This window comes from Alosa pseudoharengus, unplaced genomic scaffold (assembly GCF_046254945.1).
Source record: "Alosa pseudoharengus isolate Yale_2024_CS ecotype anadromous, Long Island Sound unplaced genomic scaffold, YU_APseudo_1.1 YU_APseudo_1.1_scf_3, whole genome shotgun sequence".
NCBI classification, from domain to species: Eukaryota; Metazoa; Chordata; class Actinopteri; order Clupeiformes; family Clupeidae; genus Alosa; species Alosa pseudoharengus.
In genome coordinates, this window is record NW_027468718.1 from 19,805,308 (window position 1) to 19,821,104 (window position 15,797).

Consider the following 15,797-nt stretch of genomic DNA (forward strand, 5'->3'; position numbering starts at 1 on the left):
TTTGTGTCGGAGCACAGAGCCACTGTTGCAGGGGGAGACGCTCCAAACCAAGTGTGGGTGCTGTGGTTGCTTTGTCCTTTCGTCAGTAGCGCTGTGGAGATTGCGTTATCATTGTTGTCCCAGTGCAGGTGTATCCACCTGAGGTCTCCCTGTCGTCCACTCCAGCCACACTGGACCTTTCTCACGCTCGTTGTTTATTTAATAATGTTATAACCTCGTCTCTCTCCCACCGTCATCCTTTTTTCTCTCCCTGTTCGACTCGCATTGTTTGTTTCTCTCCTGTCCTCCCATATCATGCAATCTCTTTCTCTCTCTCTCTCTCAGTTTCTCTCTGTTTCTGTCTGTGTTGTCAGGTTTGTCAGCTCTCTGCTGGAGGAGCCAGAGGTAGCGGTCCTGGGAGCGGGACGAGGCCCAGCCGGCACCATCATCCACAAGCTGTTTGTCAGCTCACAGAGGGTAAACATGGCTGCTGCAGCATCTCCTGGAACTGTCAGAACATATTCACACACTCATTCTCTCTCTCTTTCTTTCTTTCTTTCTTTCTTTCTTTCTCTATCACTCAGCAAAATATTCTTTCTCTCCCTCTCCCTCTCTCTCTCACTCTCTCACACACACACTCACACACACACACACACACTCACATACACGCAGAGCGTACAGAACTGTCTTGGGATTTGGGGGTGGGTTAGGACAGTGGGATTGAGAATTTGCACGTTTTGATTGCGGTCCTGATGGAGGCAATCCCTCTTGGCTTACATGCATCTTCCTGCAGTATGAGCAACAACACACCACCTGCCTGGCTCCCCCCAACCCTGCGTGTGTGCGTGTTTGCTGCTTGGTGTGTTTTAACTGCACTCCCCGTTACGTTAAATCATATGAATTAAGACAAAGACATGTGAGAGATTATGGTGTTCTAATGTAAATGGAACCCCAAAACTGGAAGAAATGGATTTCGGCGCATGAAACGAGTTTTGCTCAAACAGTCGTAGTAATGAAATCAATTAATGACAAGCAGATGTCTGCCGTATGATTTAATGTGACGTGCAGGTAATTAAACACGTTTGCCAAGTGTTGATGTAAGCACGCCTCAGTAAGCACACACGTTTCTGTCGACTGCGTTGTTTGTCTCATTTCTCAACACGTCTATCTACATTAAAACACTGCTCTCTGGATCAGAGGGAGGGAAAGGCTAATGTTAGTATGTCGTGCAGACTTGAGAAAGTACATAGTCAGTAAGCCTCAGTGATGGTGTATATTTGGTGGTATTGTTAAAGCAAACTGGTTTATTTCTTACAGGCAGGCTACACCAGGCACATAACTGAAGCGTTCTGTTTGCGGAGCATAACAACAGTTTTAAAAGACTGGTCTATTTTTTTCCGAATGTATGTATGTGTCGCTATCATGTCTGGTGTAGCCAGTTCCATTGAGTATAGTGGAAGCTAATTGTTGTAGCATATGCTCAGCGAATGGAACGCTTCAGTTACATGCCTTGAGTAGCCTGCCTGTTAGGAGTCGAGTTGAGTAGTATGAGATATAGGTTTGTGGCAGGATGGTTGTGTTGACATGGAGCATTTAATAGCATTTAAATGTACACAAGTTTTGTCAATATAGTTGTGGTGTAACCTCTATTCAGCACGTCTACAGTAACACAATAGATGGTCTCTGCAGATCTCTTTGATGCCAGTGAGCTTGGGAACTGGGGACAGGTTTGTTTTATGGCAGTATGTCTGTAGTTGTAAGGTTAGAACCACAGCATATGTCACCTCAAAGGAAAGTCTTTTACATATTGGTTCATCAGTTTGTTTTTCTTCAGGAGTCATGTAGTTGTTTTAGCTAATATGTACAAATGTGCTTTTATAAAAGCAATTTATGTTGAGCTAATTGTATTGATGTAATCATCAGATAATGGGCCAATAAAATAAGATAATGAAAAGATTTTCTTCTTCTTCCAGTAGAAGGATATTTTTTTTATTGCCAAGATAAGCTCAATGCATTAGTGTGCATTTAAACGCCCTCAACAAATTACTAAAAAGGTTCCATCTCAGAGGTTTAAACGCAATAGAAACCTCCATTTTTAACCCAGCAGTGAAGCTAAGAATGAACATTAGTGTTAGTTGTTAAAATCAGCTGAAATGTTTATTTGTACACAGCTATTTGTTCATGACTTGTTCCAAATGAAATTCACTTCGTAGAATCCCTCAGCAAGTCTCTGCCCACCTTCAGAGTGTTTCAGGTGGAAATCAAACACTGACACCTGTGCAGCCGGCGTGCAGAAAGCAAAACCCTGCGCTTTACTATTTCCTCTAAGATCTGAGCCTTTGGAATGTGTTTTGCTTAGAACTCTCACAATCAGTTTTTGCTCTTTTTTTTTCTCTCTTTCATTTGGGGCCGACATGAGTGTGAGTGTTAAATTATACCCCTTGAGTTGTCAAGCTGGAAATAGAAAGGCAATAATTATCCCGAGCATCCCATGTAAATCACTAGAAATCAGCCTTTCAAAGGAGCCAAGATTTCAGGGAACAGAGACAGTTAAATAATCTGAGTTAAATAGAGTGGAGAAGAGAACATGCACCATTTTTTTTTAAAAAAAGGAACACTTTGTATTTGACCAGAACTCTTTTGACGCATGCCACTAAGATTGACTTGGCTTGACTGTCTGCCTTTGAAAAGCAGCCCAGTTGCATGTTTGATTTGAATTGTGATCCATAGAGGTGTGGTGTGATGCAGACATGCATGCAAGTTTGTTTGGGTGAAGACAGCTGGTGACTCGCTGCTCTTCAACTCAACCACAGACAGATTATAGTCTTTCTATTTGTCCTGCGTTCTGTCCATTTCACCTTTTTTGTGTGTGTGTGTTTCTGTTTTTTTGTTCTGTTATTTTTAATGCTGCTTGATTCATCTCTGTCAAGGTGGCTGACTTCAATGATGAGGTAACCACCCCCCCCCCCCCCCCCAAACATAACTGTGGTTTCTCCCTACTAACTAACCCTTTAGCATAGATTTCAGTCGGATCACTGTTCCTGGGAACCATTACCAGACTGTCAAGTAAGTTCCTCTGTGAACATTTGCCCGCGTCAAAGACGTGCGTCATTGACGCGCAGTCCCAATTGTTGGGAAGCACACGACCCCGACCCCCCCCCCCCCCCACACACACACACACACACACATGCGCATTGATGACGCAATTCTCGTCACGCGCTGCGCAGGAGACACGGGAGCATGTGACGGCCTTCACTCTCTTGCCCAGCTGCTCATCCACCGACACTCTTGTCCTTCCCAGATACATTCCTGTCCGTGAAATAATCAGACAATTTTTGTTGTGTTCCCTGCATTCATTATCTTAATGGGGATTCTTTTCGTAACAAGGATTTTCTAGGGGAGATGGAGGTTTGTGAGTTTGAATATCATGTGTCCCTGTCCTGCACCCTGGTGTTAGTTTCATGCTAGAAAGAGTTGTTTTATTGTTATTGTTTTTTTTTTTTTACTGTAGTTGTTCCATTCAAGTCGGCTCACAAGAGCTTCTTTGCAATCCGTTGCTTCCTTTTTTATTTATTTTTTATTCCTTGGCTGTATTTGTACCACATTAGCAAAAGTTTTGTTCCAGCTCACTTGGAATCATAATTCTGCTAGTTTATTGTGCTCCTGCTCCATGCCCATTAGATTACTTTTTTTATTGGTGATGTGAAAAGACATTTTCCTAATTTGTAATCAACTTTCTAATTAGTGTCGTTTGTTAATTGCTTAGAGAGGGAAGTGGCTGCTGTATGCACGTCCACACTCCCTGTCATTATGCCTTGTTTAATACAAAATAAATATTTTTCTCTGCACTAATAAGGGAGAAGGGTTTGGAGAATATTTTTCTCCTCCTCTGCTCATTAAGCATGAGCCATGTGAGTTGGAGAAATGCATTTTTTTTTTTTTTGCAGAAGCAACCTTTAGGTTTAGGTTAGCTCGCTCTCTTCATTAGCTTAGCTTGGATTAGCTTAGCGCTCTCACTTCATTAGCATTTCTGTCCTGTAGCCGCGCAAGCTTATCTCTCCTCCTATCCCCCCCCCCCCCCCCCCAGGCAGCCCTATTGGCCCCATTAGAGGAAGACAGCGGCCGTGCAGGCGGCGTCGAAGACAAGAAGCCTGCGTCGGCGGGCGGAATTCCGGACTTCCCGCCCCCTGCTGGCCGCGAGGTGATCCTGCGCACGTGTGTGCCCCGCCCGGCGCCGTACTCCAAGGCCCTGCCCCAACGCATGTTCTGCGTAATGTTGCGTGAGGAGTTCCGCCTGGCCGGGGCCTTCTCATCGGACACTTCCTTCTTCTGAGAGGTGGTGAACATGGCCGCAAGGGAAAGGGGGAGGGTGGGGATGGGTGAGGGTGCTGTGAAGGAAAAAGGGGGCTGTGGGTGGGTGTGCTTTGGCTATAGGAACAGGCGCAAGTCAGGAGGGTGAGCCCCACGCTGAAGGCAGTGTTGAAACAGTGGGAGTCCAGTGAGTTCTCAGCGGGAACTCGCTCACTACTTTGGGGAACAAGCCTTTGTTGTTCCGCATCCTTCTGCTTATGGCTTTAGCTCATATTGGGTTGGGTAATCCACTCCATGGGAGTCACGTTAGGTTAGCCGAGGAGCTAGTCCTTTTACACGATGCACAGGTATGCGCTTTAGTTCCACTCCTTATTGGGCGGGGGGGGGGGGGGGGGTCCCCCCTTTATCTTACTTCAGTTAACACAAAGAAGACACGAAAATGTCAAAATCACATTAAATGAAGCAAATGTTTTAAAAAAAAAAGTATTTTAAAATGTCAAAATCATGCCATTTGACTATTGTATTTTGTGGGACACCTAGTGCTGCTATGACAACCAGCCCAACACTAGCCTAGTATTTCTCTGCCTCTTCTATTTCTGCACATTCATGCAATTGTTAGCGCTTTACAATGGGTATACAGTCATTGGTCAGTTATTTGTGCATCCCACAATATCTCAGCCATAATGGTAATTGTCTTGTCATTTTTCCTCCAACATCTGTGTAAAGGACCTTTGCTGCAAGTGCAATTCTACAGGTGACTGTATATATCAAAAAGATGTTGGCACTCACATATTCCAGTGTAGAAAGGTGTCATTGTCAGTGTCATTGGTGTCTATGAACAGTGGTGTTAAGTGCTATTAATAGATAGTCTAATTCATTTTTATCAAATCATCTTGAAGTCAGTATGGACAATGAGAAACTGTTGGTCAGCGTTTGACTAATGGGGCACACAGACGCTGTGGAACTAACCAAAGTCTGTACATGTCAGATAAGTGCAGTAGACCTAAATGTACTGTAGCATATTCTGTTTGTTTAGTACTGCTTAATTACAGTAAAATGAAAACTTGAAAAAATTTCAAATGGTTTTGTTTTAATCTTGTGGCTGTTGGAACCATGGTGCTATAGAGAAGCTCAAACCAGTCAAGCATGCATGTATGCAATCTTAATCATACTGGAGTTTTACTTACTCATAATTACATTTTTTTGTCAGTCAATAGTGTGTCTGCCCAATTAAAATTAGTTAGCAGAGCAGGAGCGAAAATCTCAAAAGGTGCAGGTAGTTTAAATTTAGCAAGACTGTATATGATATGTTAATAATATATGACAAAAAAATAACATTATAGAGTTTGGGTTCATCTGCAAATAGCATCGTAAAAGTTTAATTATTGCGATAGAAGTACTGGTATTTTTAATAACCTTTAGTAAGGCTAAAACTTAGTAATGTTATGCTTAGACTAATGGGCATTGTTTTTAATGGTAGACAACTTGATATGTTTCTCTGTTAATAGCTTATTCATGTTCACAGTCATCATCACCATCACCACACACACACACACACACACACACACACACACACACAATCATATCATGCACACATGCCAAAGTCAGTGTAACTTCATCAAGCTCTATTTTTAACTTTTCTCACCTGTGCTCCTCCAAGTTAGTCAGGAGTGAGACGCGTCGCTACGTCGTTGGTTTGGCACGCAGCGAAGCCTGGGGCTGAGGGAGAGGAGGAGACTTGTTAACAGCTTTATCACTGGCTGTTGGCTGCTCTCTCTGTGATCTTTTCCATAAAGAGTGCTGCCGCCGGGCGGAACACACTTAAGCACTCCGAAAGCACTTGCTTATCCTTCTGTCTCTGTTGCCATAGCAACTCTCCACACTTTGCCTCTACCCCCCCCCCCCCCTTATCCCACACCACCCCCAAACCTCAGTTTATTTTCTCTCTCTCTCTCTCTCTCTCTCTTTAAAACTGGCAAGCGCAGGGGTGCTGTTGGACACTGGAAGGTGTGGGTAAGAACAGCAGGCGTACTCAAACACGTCCTTCTCCCAGCGGACCCGGTGGGCAAATAGCACTTTCTCAAACCGAACTGATGGCGACCCGACTCTTTACTTTAATTCCCAGCAGCTCCTGCTGATGAAATTGTTATGAGACAATACCATCTGCAAATTAGAGGAATCTCAAAGAGGTAAAGTACGAGGCTTGGGGCCGCCAAAGCCTTGAGTCAAAATCATCATATCTAGGACACACAAAATTACCACAGTGTTTGCTGTCCAAACTGCAAACTGCCCCCTATTATCCTCTCTTAGGATTAATATGCATCAAACTTGAGTCAGCATTGTACAGTGAGGTTCACTGGGCCACAGTAATAAAGGAGATGTTAGCCAGGCTAGCTAACCCAGATAACCCTACAGGAGAAAAAAACAGCGGTGCTTTTACTTTGATATTAAAGTGCAGTGTTTCCCATACATTGACTTATTTGTGGCGGCCCACCACAATATCAACATTGACCACCACACAATGAATTTTCCAGGTTTTGCTAAATTGTACTTAAATCTGGTTAGCATCATAACCCCGCTGCACTAATTTGTTAAAAACTGTTGCATTCAAGTTAATTCTGCAAACCTACCACCACAAATAGAATTCAATTATGTGGGAAACACTGAAGTGTATATTGCCTTCTCTCAGTTCGGCAAGCATCTTTAGGCATCTTGCAAGTATTGCTAAGTTGCTGAGTGCCATGGGCTCCACAAATTGCCACAGGCGGTCCAATGTTAACAGGGAACTAAGCATAATGAATGAGATCATGTAGAAACCATGCGTTTTTATAAATGGCCCTTGCTCTATGACCATTTCTATGGCTATTTCGGGCGGGGAACAGTCCACTTTGAAAAGGCCAGTTTGTTGGCTGTCACACTGACATATTTTATCTCAAAAGCAACAAGAACATTCCAGCAGCATCACTCAAGCATGACTTAAGAGTACAGATTACAGATCAACAAAAGGTTTGTCATAGTTGCTTTTAATTCAGCACTACAAGTATATTAGTAGACTAGTGGATGATATAGTAGGTCACATATCTCTGTAATTTTTCCTGAGCAGATTAGATGTTTTCACAAAGCATCACAGTGCACAGTGTTGCCTGAAGCAAGATCGCTCGTTGTCTTCACCAAGCATTGTGAGCTCTAGTGGAAAAACAGAAATTGCAGCGTTTGTGCAGCAGGTTTTTGGTTGTCTCCTTAGTAACCAGATCATAATTTTAGACGTAATTGGGCAATGTGAAATCATCAAGAGTGCCATACTGTCAGCTTTGACTCATTGGGATCATGTTGGTTTGCCAGTTTGCGCCAACTGAAAAGGCAGACGAGTAGATTAGCGCCTTGGCGGCGCAGGTTCTTTATGAGGGATTAAAGTGATCCCTGAATGGGGAACGGGAGATAGGAGTGGTGTGGGTGGCAAATGCACTCTCTCTCTCACACACACACACACTCTCTCTCACACACACACACTCACTCACTCACTCAATCTCTCTCTCACTCTATCTCCGCGCTCAGCCATGTGCTGGATTCTGCCACAGCCAGCACCTCGAGCAAAAATGGAAAACGCTTGTTATACAACCATCCAAAAAACCCCATGTATTTTTATTATTTGAAAGAAGAAAAAAAAGGATTGCGAAAAGAAAAAAACCTTTAAAACATTATACAGTGTGTTCTGTGAGGATGCATAATTCTGTAAGGCTAATGTCATCTCTTCGCTGCTGACGGATGCTGATACAGTTCTTGTCTGAAAATCACTTTAAGGCTGTGATTGGGTTTGGATGTGCTGAAGAAGGCCAGGAGAAGAGAGGAAATGAAGAAATTAGCATGGACTAAAAAGAGAGGACAAGAAAAAACTCTCCCTCCTCCTTGATTGTTTTAAAAGAACACATATGCACTGCTGACTACACAACCCAAACCGCTTAAACGTGAAATTACCAGCCTTTTTTACACATTGCATATATATCCGTAATGTATAGAGTAGAGTAGGAAATAGAGGATAATAATGTATAGAGTAATGTAGAGTACAGTAAAAAAAATAATCTTGCCAGGCTAAAGTCATCCCATATCGAGTGGTAGAATTCTTCTGCTCTGGCTGGTCCAATGGAAAGGCATTGTTACCTCTAATGCACAGGGCTTTGACTGCGTCGACCCCTACCATCACATAAGATGTGGATCTGACGTGGCTCTGCTGGAGTCAGGACTGCCCTATGGGGAGAACCCCACTGCCTATGGGGGGAACCCTACTGTGGCTCACAAAGCCTCGGGTCCGCTGCCCCAGGGGCCAGATAGCCTCCTCAGGAAGACAGGGGTCTCGTCTCTTTGGAGGGCAGAGGCAGAAATCGATCCTCCTTTTCAGGCTAGGCAGGACTATAATTAGACAGCGCAGTGTAGGCAGGCACACCACAAAAGCGAAAAAAGGGGTTACAGTGGGAGTCTGCACCTTCCCAACACTTCCCCAAAGACCTAATCCCCCAGAAAAAAAAACAACAATCCAAAAAACTCCCTCTCTCTCCAAACAGCATATTTTACAGGGCACTGCTGCCTACTGCCCTCCACCACAGCTGGCTAATCGCGTTTCGGTATGAATGATATTCATTAACTTGGCCTTGTTCTCTGTGATATGATGGTTTAGCAGCCAAAAAAGAAGAAGGAAAAAAAAACAACACCAAAGCTGCCATTGATTTTTCTCAGAGGGTGAATTTCAGGGGCTTTCAGAACAGAACTACAAACTGCGTCCACCCACTGTCAGCAGTGGGACCTTGGGAAGAAATTGATGCCAGTTTTGTAGGGTCTTCAGATCCTATTTCCTTTCAATTGGCCTAGGGGCTTAAAGAGCATTACCGCCAATTCTTTTTTTTTTCTCTCCCTCTTCCTCTTCTTCTTCCTCCTTTCCTCGCAGCCTTTTTTTTCCCGAACGAGTCCCTCTAGTCTAGCTCATCAGCACCGACGCCCACTCACCTCCGTGCACACTAAATGCTCATTCTCTTTGGGTGCCGCTTCTCCTCCTCTTCCTCCTCCTCCTCCATCCAAGCGAGTCCCAGGCTGAACGCTGTCCCTCTGTCAGTTGCTGGCATGGCTGTCGGCTTCCTGGGGGAGTGCCTCCCACACAGCTCCAGATCATTTATCCTTTCCAAACACAAAGGACGAGATCACGGGAGGAGAGGGATGGCGATGGAAAGAATCTGTTTCATGTACCCCCCTCCTTGCACTGCCCTCCCCCCACATATCTTTTTATTTAATTTTTTTTTTTTGGGGGGGGGGGTCTTCCTCTTAATCCACTAAAGCATCAGTGGTCAGGGAGAGAAAATGAAGGAGTGGAATAAGAACATGCTGATTATTACACCCAAGCATGTTAAATTCAAACCGTATGGGCTCTCAACCTCTCTTTTCTGTCTCCACCTTTTAGTCTTAGGAGAGTTAGAACAACATTGTGTGTTGGATTGGTGAATATATGGAAATAGAGCCTGAGTCTCCACCCTAATGAATCACTGCTGGGCCAAATCCATGATTAGATGCCTGGCAGATACCTAGTTTTAATCAAAGACTAATTTATGGCCTCAACACAAAGGCATATGACACCGAGGGCTCTTGGCAGGAAACAGTAAAGTTTCCTTTTTTATGAAGCCCATTATTTCCTGACTCTAACATTTTTCTCTTCCTGCATTATGTCTTGAGTGGTCTGAGCATGTGAAAGCTGTTACTCTTGATCGGTGGCCATCTCCCTTAGTGGCTGATTGTCACCACATCATCATCTCTTCTCTTCGGTTTTAAAGGCCTATGTCACACAACATGGAGGGAACAAATGCAGTGTCTAGGGCTTATTTGGAGGCATGAGGGTAGTCACGAGGGAATAGCTAAACATAAAGCACATTCATGTTTGCTTTGATGTTACTTAAAAAAAAGTTAGGCAATGTCCAGTCTGCATTACCCACTTACACTGATTTTGCTAAATTTCTTCAGCTATGAGGTCATTACACGGAGGCGGGCTATCCATGAGACTGTTTGTGTTATTTTTATTTGCATACAACAGTGTTATGCAGTTTATACACATTGTGGCTAATACACAGGAAATTACTGTGTTTTTTTCCCATATTGATTTCATGTCTTAAATGTAAACAGCTGCTTTTGACAATATGAAATTAGAATACGTTTTACTCTCACACCTCTCTACATCCTCAAAGTAAGCTGCACAGTAGGCTGATGAGAAACCACCTTAGATTTAGCCTTTCAGTTATAAAGCATCAAACTAAGCTACAAGATCTACACATAAAATAACAAATAGAAAGTGCAGCCAGGGAAAGACCATCACTGTTATGGAACCACACAGATATTTCAGTTCTGCCTTTAAGCCTTTTATAGCATGATATATAAAAAAAACATTACCATTTCATACCTTAGTATAAAAGAATGTCATATTCTGAAGAGTGAATTCTTCCAAGATCTTTCCAACTTCGTTTGGATTGAGCTGTTTTTGGTGGGTCAGCACACCTCACCCACACATTGCATTAACATCCCCTCTTGTGTGTAATGCGTGGTGCATAGGGGCACTAAATCATCTGAAACGCACAGAATAACTAACATTAGTCCTAGCACCTTGTGGCCGGTGAGCACTTACTAAACGGGCCCCTCAGTCTTTTGATTGCTCATGGCAGCCTTTCATCGTACTACTCAGCCACTCCATTCTTCACATGATTTTAACCCCAACACACCCCATGGAATCTCAACAGTGCACAAGAGGGTTGTTGGAAAATGGACGAGATGTAACTCTGTCGATCGTTTTTTTTAAGAGGAGAGGGGAAAGAGCCCTTCATGGGTATATCGATGAATGGCTCTAGATTTGTGCGGCCGTAAAGGGGTTCAAGCGGTCTCTGCAGCCCCTGCATTCGCTTGGCTCTTCAGCAGAACCTTCTCGCCTTGGGGATCCTGTTTCTGTTCCCTTGGAAACGTAACCAATGAGACGCCTCTTACCTTTCAGGCAGTGGATTAAGTCCTCATCCCTCCCTGAGCTGAGCATTCACAAGTTCCAGGAGGCCTGTTTTTTTTTTTTTTTGGTTGCTGTAGGCTTGGAAGAGCAAACAATCTGTGGGCGGCATATTATACTCTTCTCCACATATTGGAATCAGAGCTCAGAGAAGATCTGAATACCTTGGGTAAACAACTCTAAAATTAAAAGGCATTTCACCTTAGTTATTAGTGTATATTCATCCCTTGTTCTGGCATACTCTGTGACCGTTTCACAGGGTTAATGGAAGGCTCCTCTAAAACAGAACAAATTCGTCTCAATTCAGCTGGTGTCACAGTGGCAAGAACCAAGTCGTTGAGGACTTGTTGGAGACTTTTCCATTTCCGGACCATTAATACATTGTCTATGAATATTGACTTTATATAACCTTTTTTAGCATCATACTAAGTGACTTGTACATTCATCAGTGCCTGTACCCTCCATATGTCTCTTCCAAATTAGCATTACCTTATCTGTATTTGGAGAATCACTTATTGGATACAAATCAGCAAACGGCAATACAGTATTTAATAAAATTGTGGCTGAAACTTACAACCAAATGTGTCAAGTATTTTGCCTGCCATTTCCATTCACAAACTATAAAGCCCCACTCAAGCTACACCCTCATGTACAGTAAAAACATTCAATTGGATTGACTTACTTCCTTTACATCTCACTTGTATACACAAAGCAAGAACCCAGTTGTAAGTATCAAACATGATGACACCATCTTAGCTTACTTTGCCTTGCCTGAGTAATCGCATGAAAGGGAGTGTGTCCTGCTCTTCAAAGAGCAGGTTGCAGGCGGTGGGAGCAGAGCGCTGTCTGGATGAAAGGACGACATGAAAGGCGTGTCCCCTCTCAGACTGAGCCGAGGGCAGAGGGGTCAGGCGAGAGGTGTTTGTGCCGAAACCAGAGGCACAAAGGAAGAACAGGAGAAGCACAGAAAACGTGCAAATTGATTCGGGGAGGGAAACATGTACTTCAGGCATTGACTTGGAGACCATATGGAGCCGCTCCTTGGAGAACTCTCATCTGGAAATCAGCTAAAGTGGGATTCACGCCTTTTAATTAATGTTTTTTTTTTTTTAAAGTGAATTGTGCAAAATGCTCTTGATGATTTTAAGGGAATAATTTACATATCAAATCAAAAAAATTGAGGGGCACAACAGATTAAAAAGACAATTTGAGCCTTTCGGTTATAGCCTAAGTGATTAGATTTGCCAAATAGCCTAATAAATCTACAAATCTACCCAGGGTGTTTATGGATCTGCTGACATATTGCTGATGGAACTTTATAAATTCTTGGTGCCCATGGACTGAAGCCTTCACACATGAAGATAAAGCTCACAATCTCCCAGTACAGTCTGTTCCAGTTTGGAGCCCCCAAGTCCTGTGTGCTTCAAACGATTTCCCTGTCTATGTTGCGAAGGCCTCCTCCAACAGTTCTTTCACCAGATCCTCCCACCATGCACTTCCCATTTTTGTCTTAACCCAAGAGGATTATGCCACCCTTCAGAGGGCCACGGTTTTTTTAGTGTGAGTAGGCAGTGAGGAGAGAGCGAGAGTATGCATGTGTGTGTGTGTGTGAGTGTGAGTAAGCCCCCTAATGACACACAGACGCCCACACGCAAAAGAAAAGCCAATTTCGCTCCCGACAAAAATAACAGCCGTTTGGCGTTCAGCTGCATACAAATGGCCGATCGATGCAGGTCACTGACATAGATGCCACGCACACCTACACACCTTTTCTGTGCAGTTCAGCCCGAGTCATTTAGCGAAGATTAAGTGAGCATGAGGCATTTTCAGTGTCATCAAGGGTCTGGATCGATGCATGCTGTCGACAGGAGGCCAAAATGAATGGCACTGGGGAAACGCTGTCGACAGTCTTGACTTGCGACGGGTTCGTTAGGTTAGTCTTTGATTCTCTCTGCCTGCGGTAATCTCATTAGTGACATGTACTCATCTTTGTTATAATGATCTAAAATATGTTTGTGTGTGTGTATGTGTGCGAGGATTGGAGTATGCACAATACATATTGAATTAGCATAATCCAGTCGCATGTAACAGCAGCTTGTTTTTCCAGGCTGCACTTGACTAGGTAGGGGATGATGTGCCATCTCGGCGTGTCATGTGAAAACTACCAAATAATGCTCTTTTCAGCTTTCGCCTTCCAATTGATTCAGCTGACTTCTAAAGAGGTAAAGCTTTTCTGCCTCCATTTTTCTCCCTGTCAGTTGAGATGTGTTCCCATGTCAGCGCTGGTCCCTTCTGAGTTTAGAGCCCACAACCCGCCTCAGATCCGCCCACAAAGAGCAGCCGCCACACGCCACAACTCGACTACTTTGAACAACCATGATTTGTGCAAAGTGAAGAAGATTCCATAGCTTCTTGCCTCATTCTTAGTGGGGGGTTATGATTACAACACCAAGGCAATACATGGCCTCATGACGGTTTTTGAAGACTATGTTTAGGTGTGTGTGTGTGTGAGAGAGAGCGAGACAGAGAGAGAGAAGGGGGTGTACATGAGACATAATGGCAGCAGGAAACAAAGCAGGTGCAGGAACATTTTGCCAGGATGATGTTTTGCTCGACAGGTCTTGTCAGAGCGGCAGCTGATGCGACAACTTCAAGAGCCCGAGGGATGTGCACAATCAGCAGAACTGCATGTGCTACGTGTCAGAACCGTAAGAGGAACTGATGCGCCAATAGGGACTGCCGAGTTCATTAACCCAGGCTCTGGAACTCAGGAATAATAGAACATATCTCCGATTGTCAGGATGCCTGCCCCTGTCATTAGCCGCAGATATATCAGTTTGAATATATTGTATAGGTTTAGGGGTAAGACGGAGAGGTGATTTCTTATCTAATATCCAACTGATATACTTACACAGTGATTATGATTTGCATATCCGCAGCTGTACAAAAGTAATAAGTAACTTCCTCACAAATGTATTTTGTTTTGTCTCACCTGCAGGTCAAAATCATTTATAATGGCCCCTGATATGTGTACATACAGAGAAGGGAGAAACAGAAAGGTACTGTGGCCAGAGAAAATGCTGTTGTCAAAGAAAATGCTGTTATACATTTGTACATGTATTAGAATTATATTCAGTTTGTGACACTCACACACACACACGTACAGACGGGCAAGTGACAATGCAATAAAAAAAAGAACTTGTACATCAATCCAGGTGCAATGGAAAAGCTGCCCAACTAAAGATATGAGAGTGAAATCTCTAGTGACAGCCCAAAACACAAACAACTCGCTTCTCCATTTTCATGCCGTTCCATTCACTTTCTTTCATGGCGTTCCATTTTTCCGGTCCCCTGTAATTTTGGACAGAGGGAGGGAGGGACGGAATCTGCCAGACCCCCCACGGGGCGACTCTTTCACCGATACAACTGAGACAGAGGCCAGCCATCTGCTGAGACCGAGGAAAAGTACAGTTACGAAAATAAACCTGTGTTGCCTTGGCGATCGCGCGGTGCTATTGAGTCATTAAGGATGACCTTATGAGAGCAAGCAAAGAAGCGAGCGTTGGGATGGAGGCAAGGAAAATTAGTTTCCGAACTGTGATCCTTCTTTTCGATGCGGCGTATGATGGTGGTGTGTTCGAAGAAGGAGGAGGCAAGCGAAGACACACGCCATAGAGGACATCGACAGGGGTTCTGGGGTGTTAATTGGAATATCTGTCGGCTTGCAGTGGGTGCACTACACAAGCTAAAAGAGGTGGGCTCACTCACCGCCACTGACTTTGTGTTGGGGTCCTACTCTGTACATTCCCCTTTACTCTCTCTCACACTCTCTTTTTTTGTGTTGGTGGAACCTGACCATTTTCCCCCTCGTCCCCCCCCCCTTTGTTGCACCACCACCATAGCCCTCCCCCCTTCCTAACTGCGTGCGTGCGTGCGTACCTGCCGGGTGTGTGTGCTGACACCGGTTCTTTGATGCCTGTGCTGTGGGGCTGATACTGACTCCGTGGGTCAGTGCCAGCTCGTTACACCGCGACCTTTGGTGACCTCGAAACACCGCGGCGAGGCAAGCACATGCTTCCATTCTGTTTAGCGCAGTCAGTGACTGCTTGCATTTTCTCTATGTGATTTCCACACTTTTATTTCTTAGCCGTATAAAGAGGATATGTGGATCACATTTGACTCCTCATACACCAGTGAGGCATACTGTAGAGCAGAGGTTCCCAAAACTTTTTTCCCGCGGACCACCTTCTAGATCCTGTCTCGGCTTGCGTACCTCCACCATCCGAAAAGAAACAAATTCTATGGCATTACTGGCATCATGTTTAATTAGCCGCCCTACATCATAACAAATAACAAAATCAAAATGTGCAGTCTATGAGCTGTCATGCTAAGAAAACAGTGTGGAGAGCAACATTAGACTGGTTAGATAGCACCTCACTGCAAACCACGCACGGTGGTTTTAGGCAGTCTGTCTCCCAATCCACGT

General features: G+C 44.1%; 1 protein-coding gene across 1 annotated transcript in view; it reads left to right on the plus strand.

Annotated features, from left to right (window-relative positions):
• The window catches only part of rab3gap1 (RAB3 GTPase activating protein subunit 1), a 34,551-nt gene extending 29,194 nt beyond the window's left edge, over positions 1–5,357 (plus strand). Inside the window, exons 23-24 of the mRNA XM_076263481.1 lie at positions 354–456; positions 4,067–5,357. Of these exons, the coding sequence (XP_076119596.1) occupies positions 354–456; positions 4,067–4,312 (349 nt within the window). The 3' untranslated portion in view covers positions 4,313–5,357. The remainder of the gene's footprint in view (positions 1–353; positions 457–4,066) is intronic.
• The last annotated feature ends 10,440 nt before the right edge of the window (positions 5,358–15,797 follow it).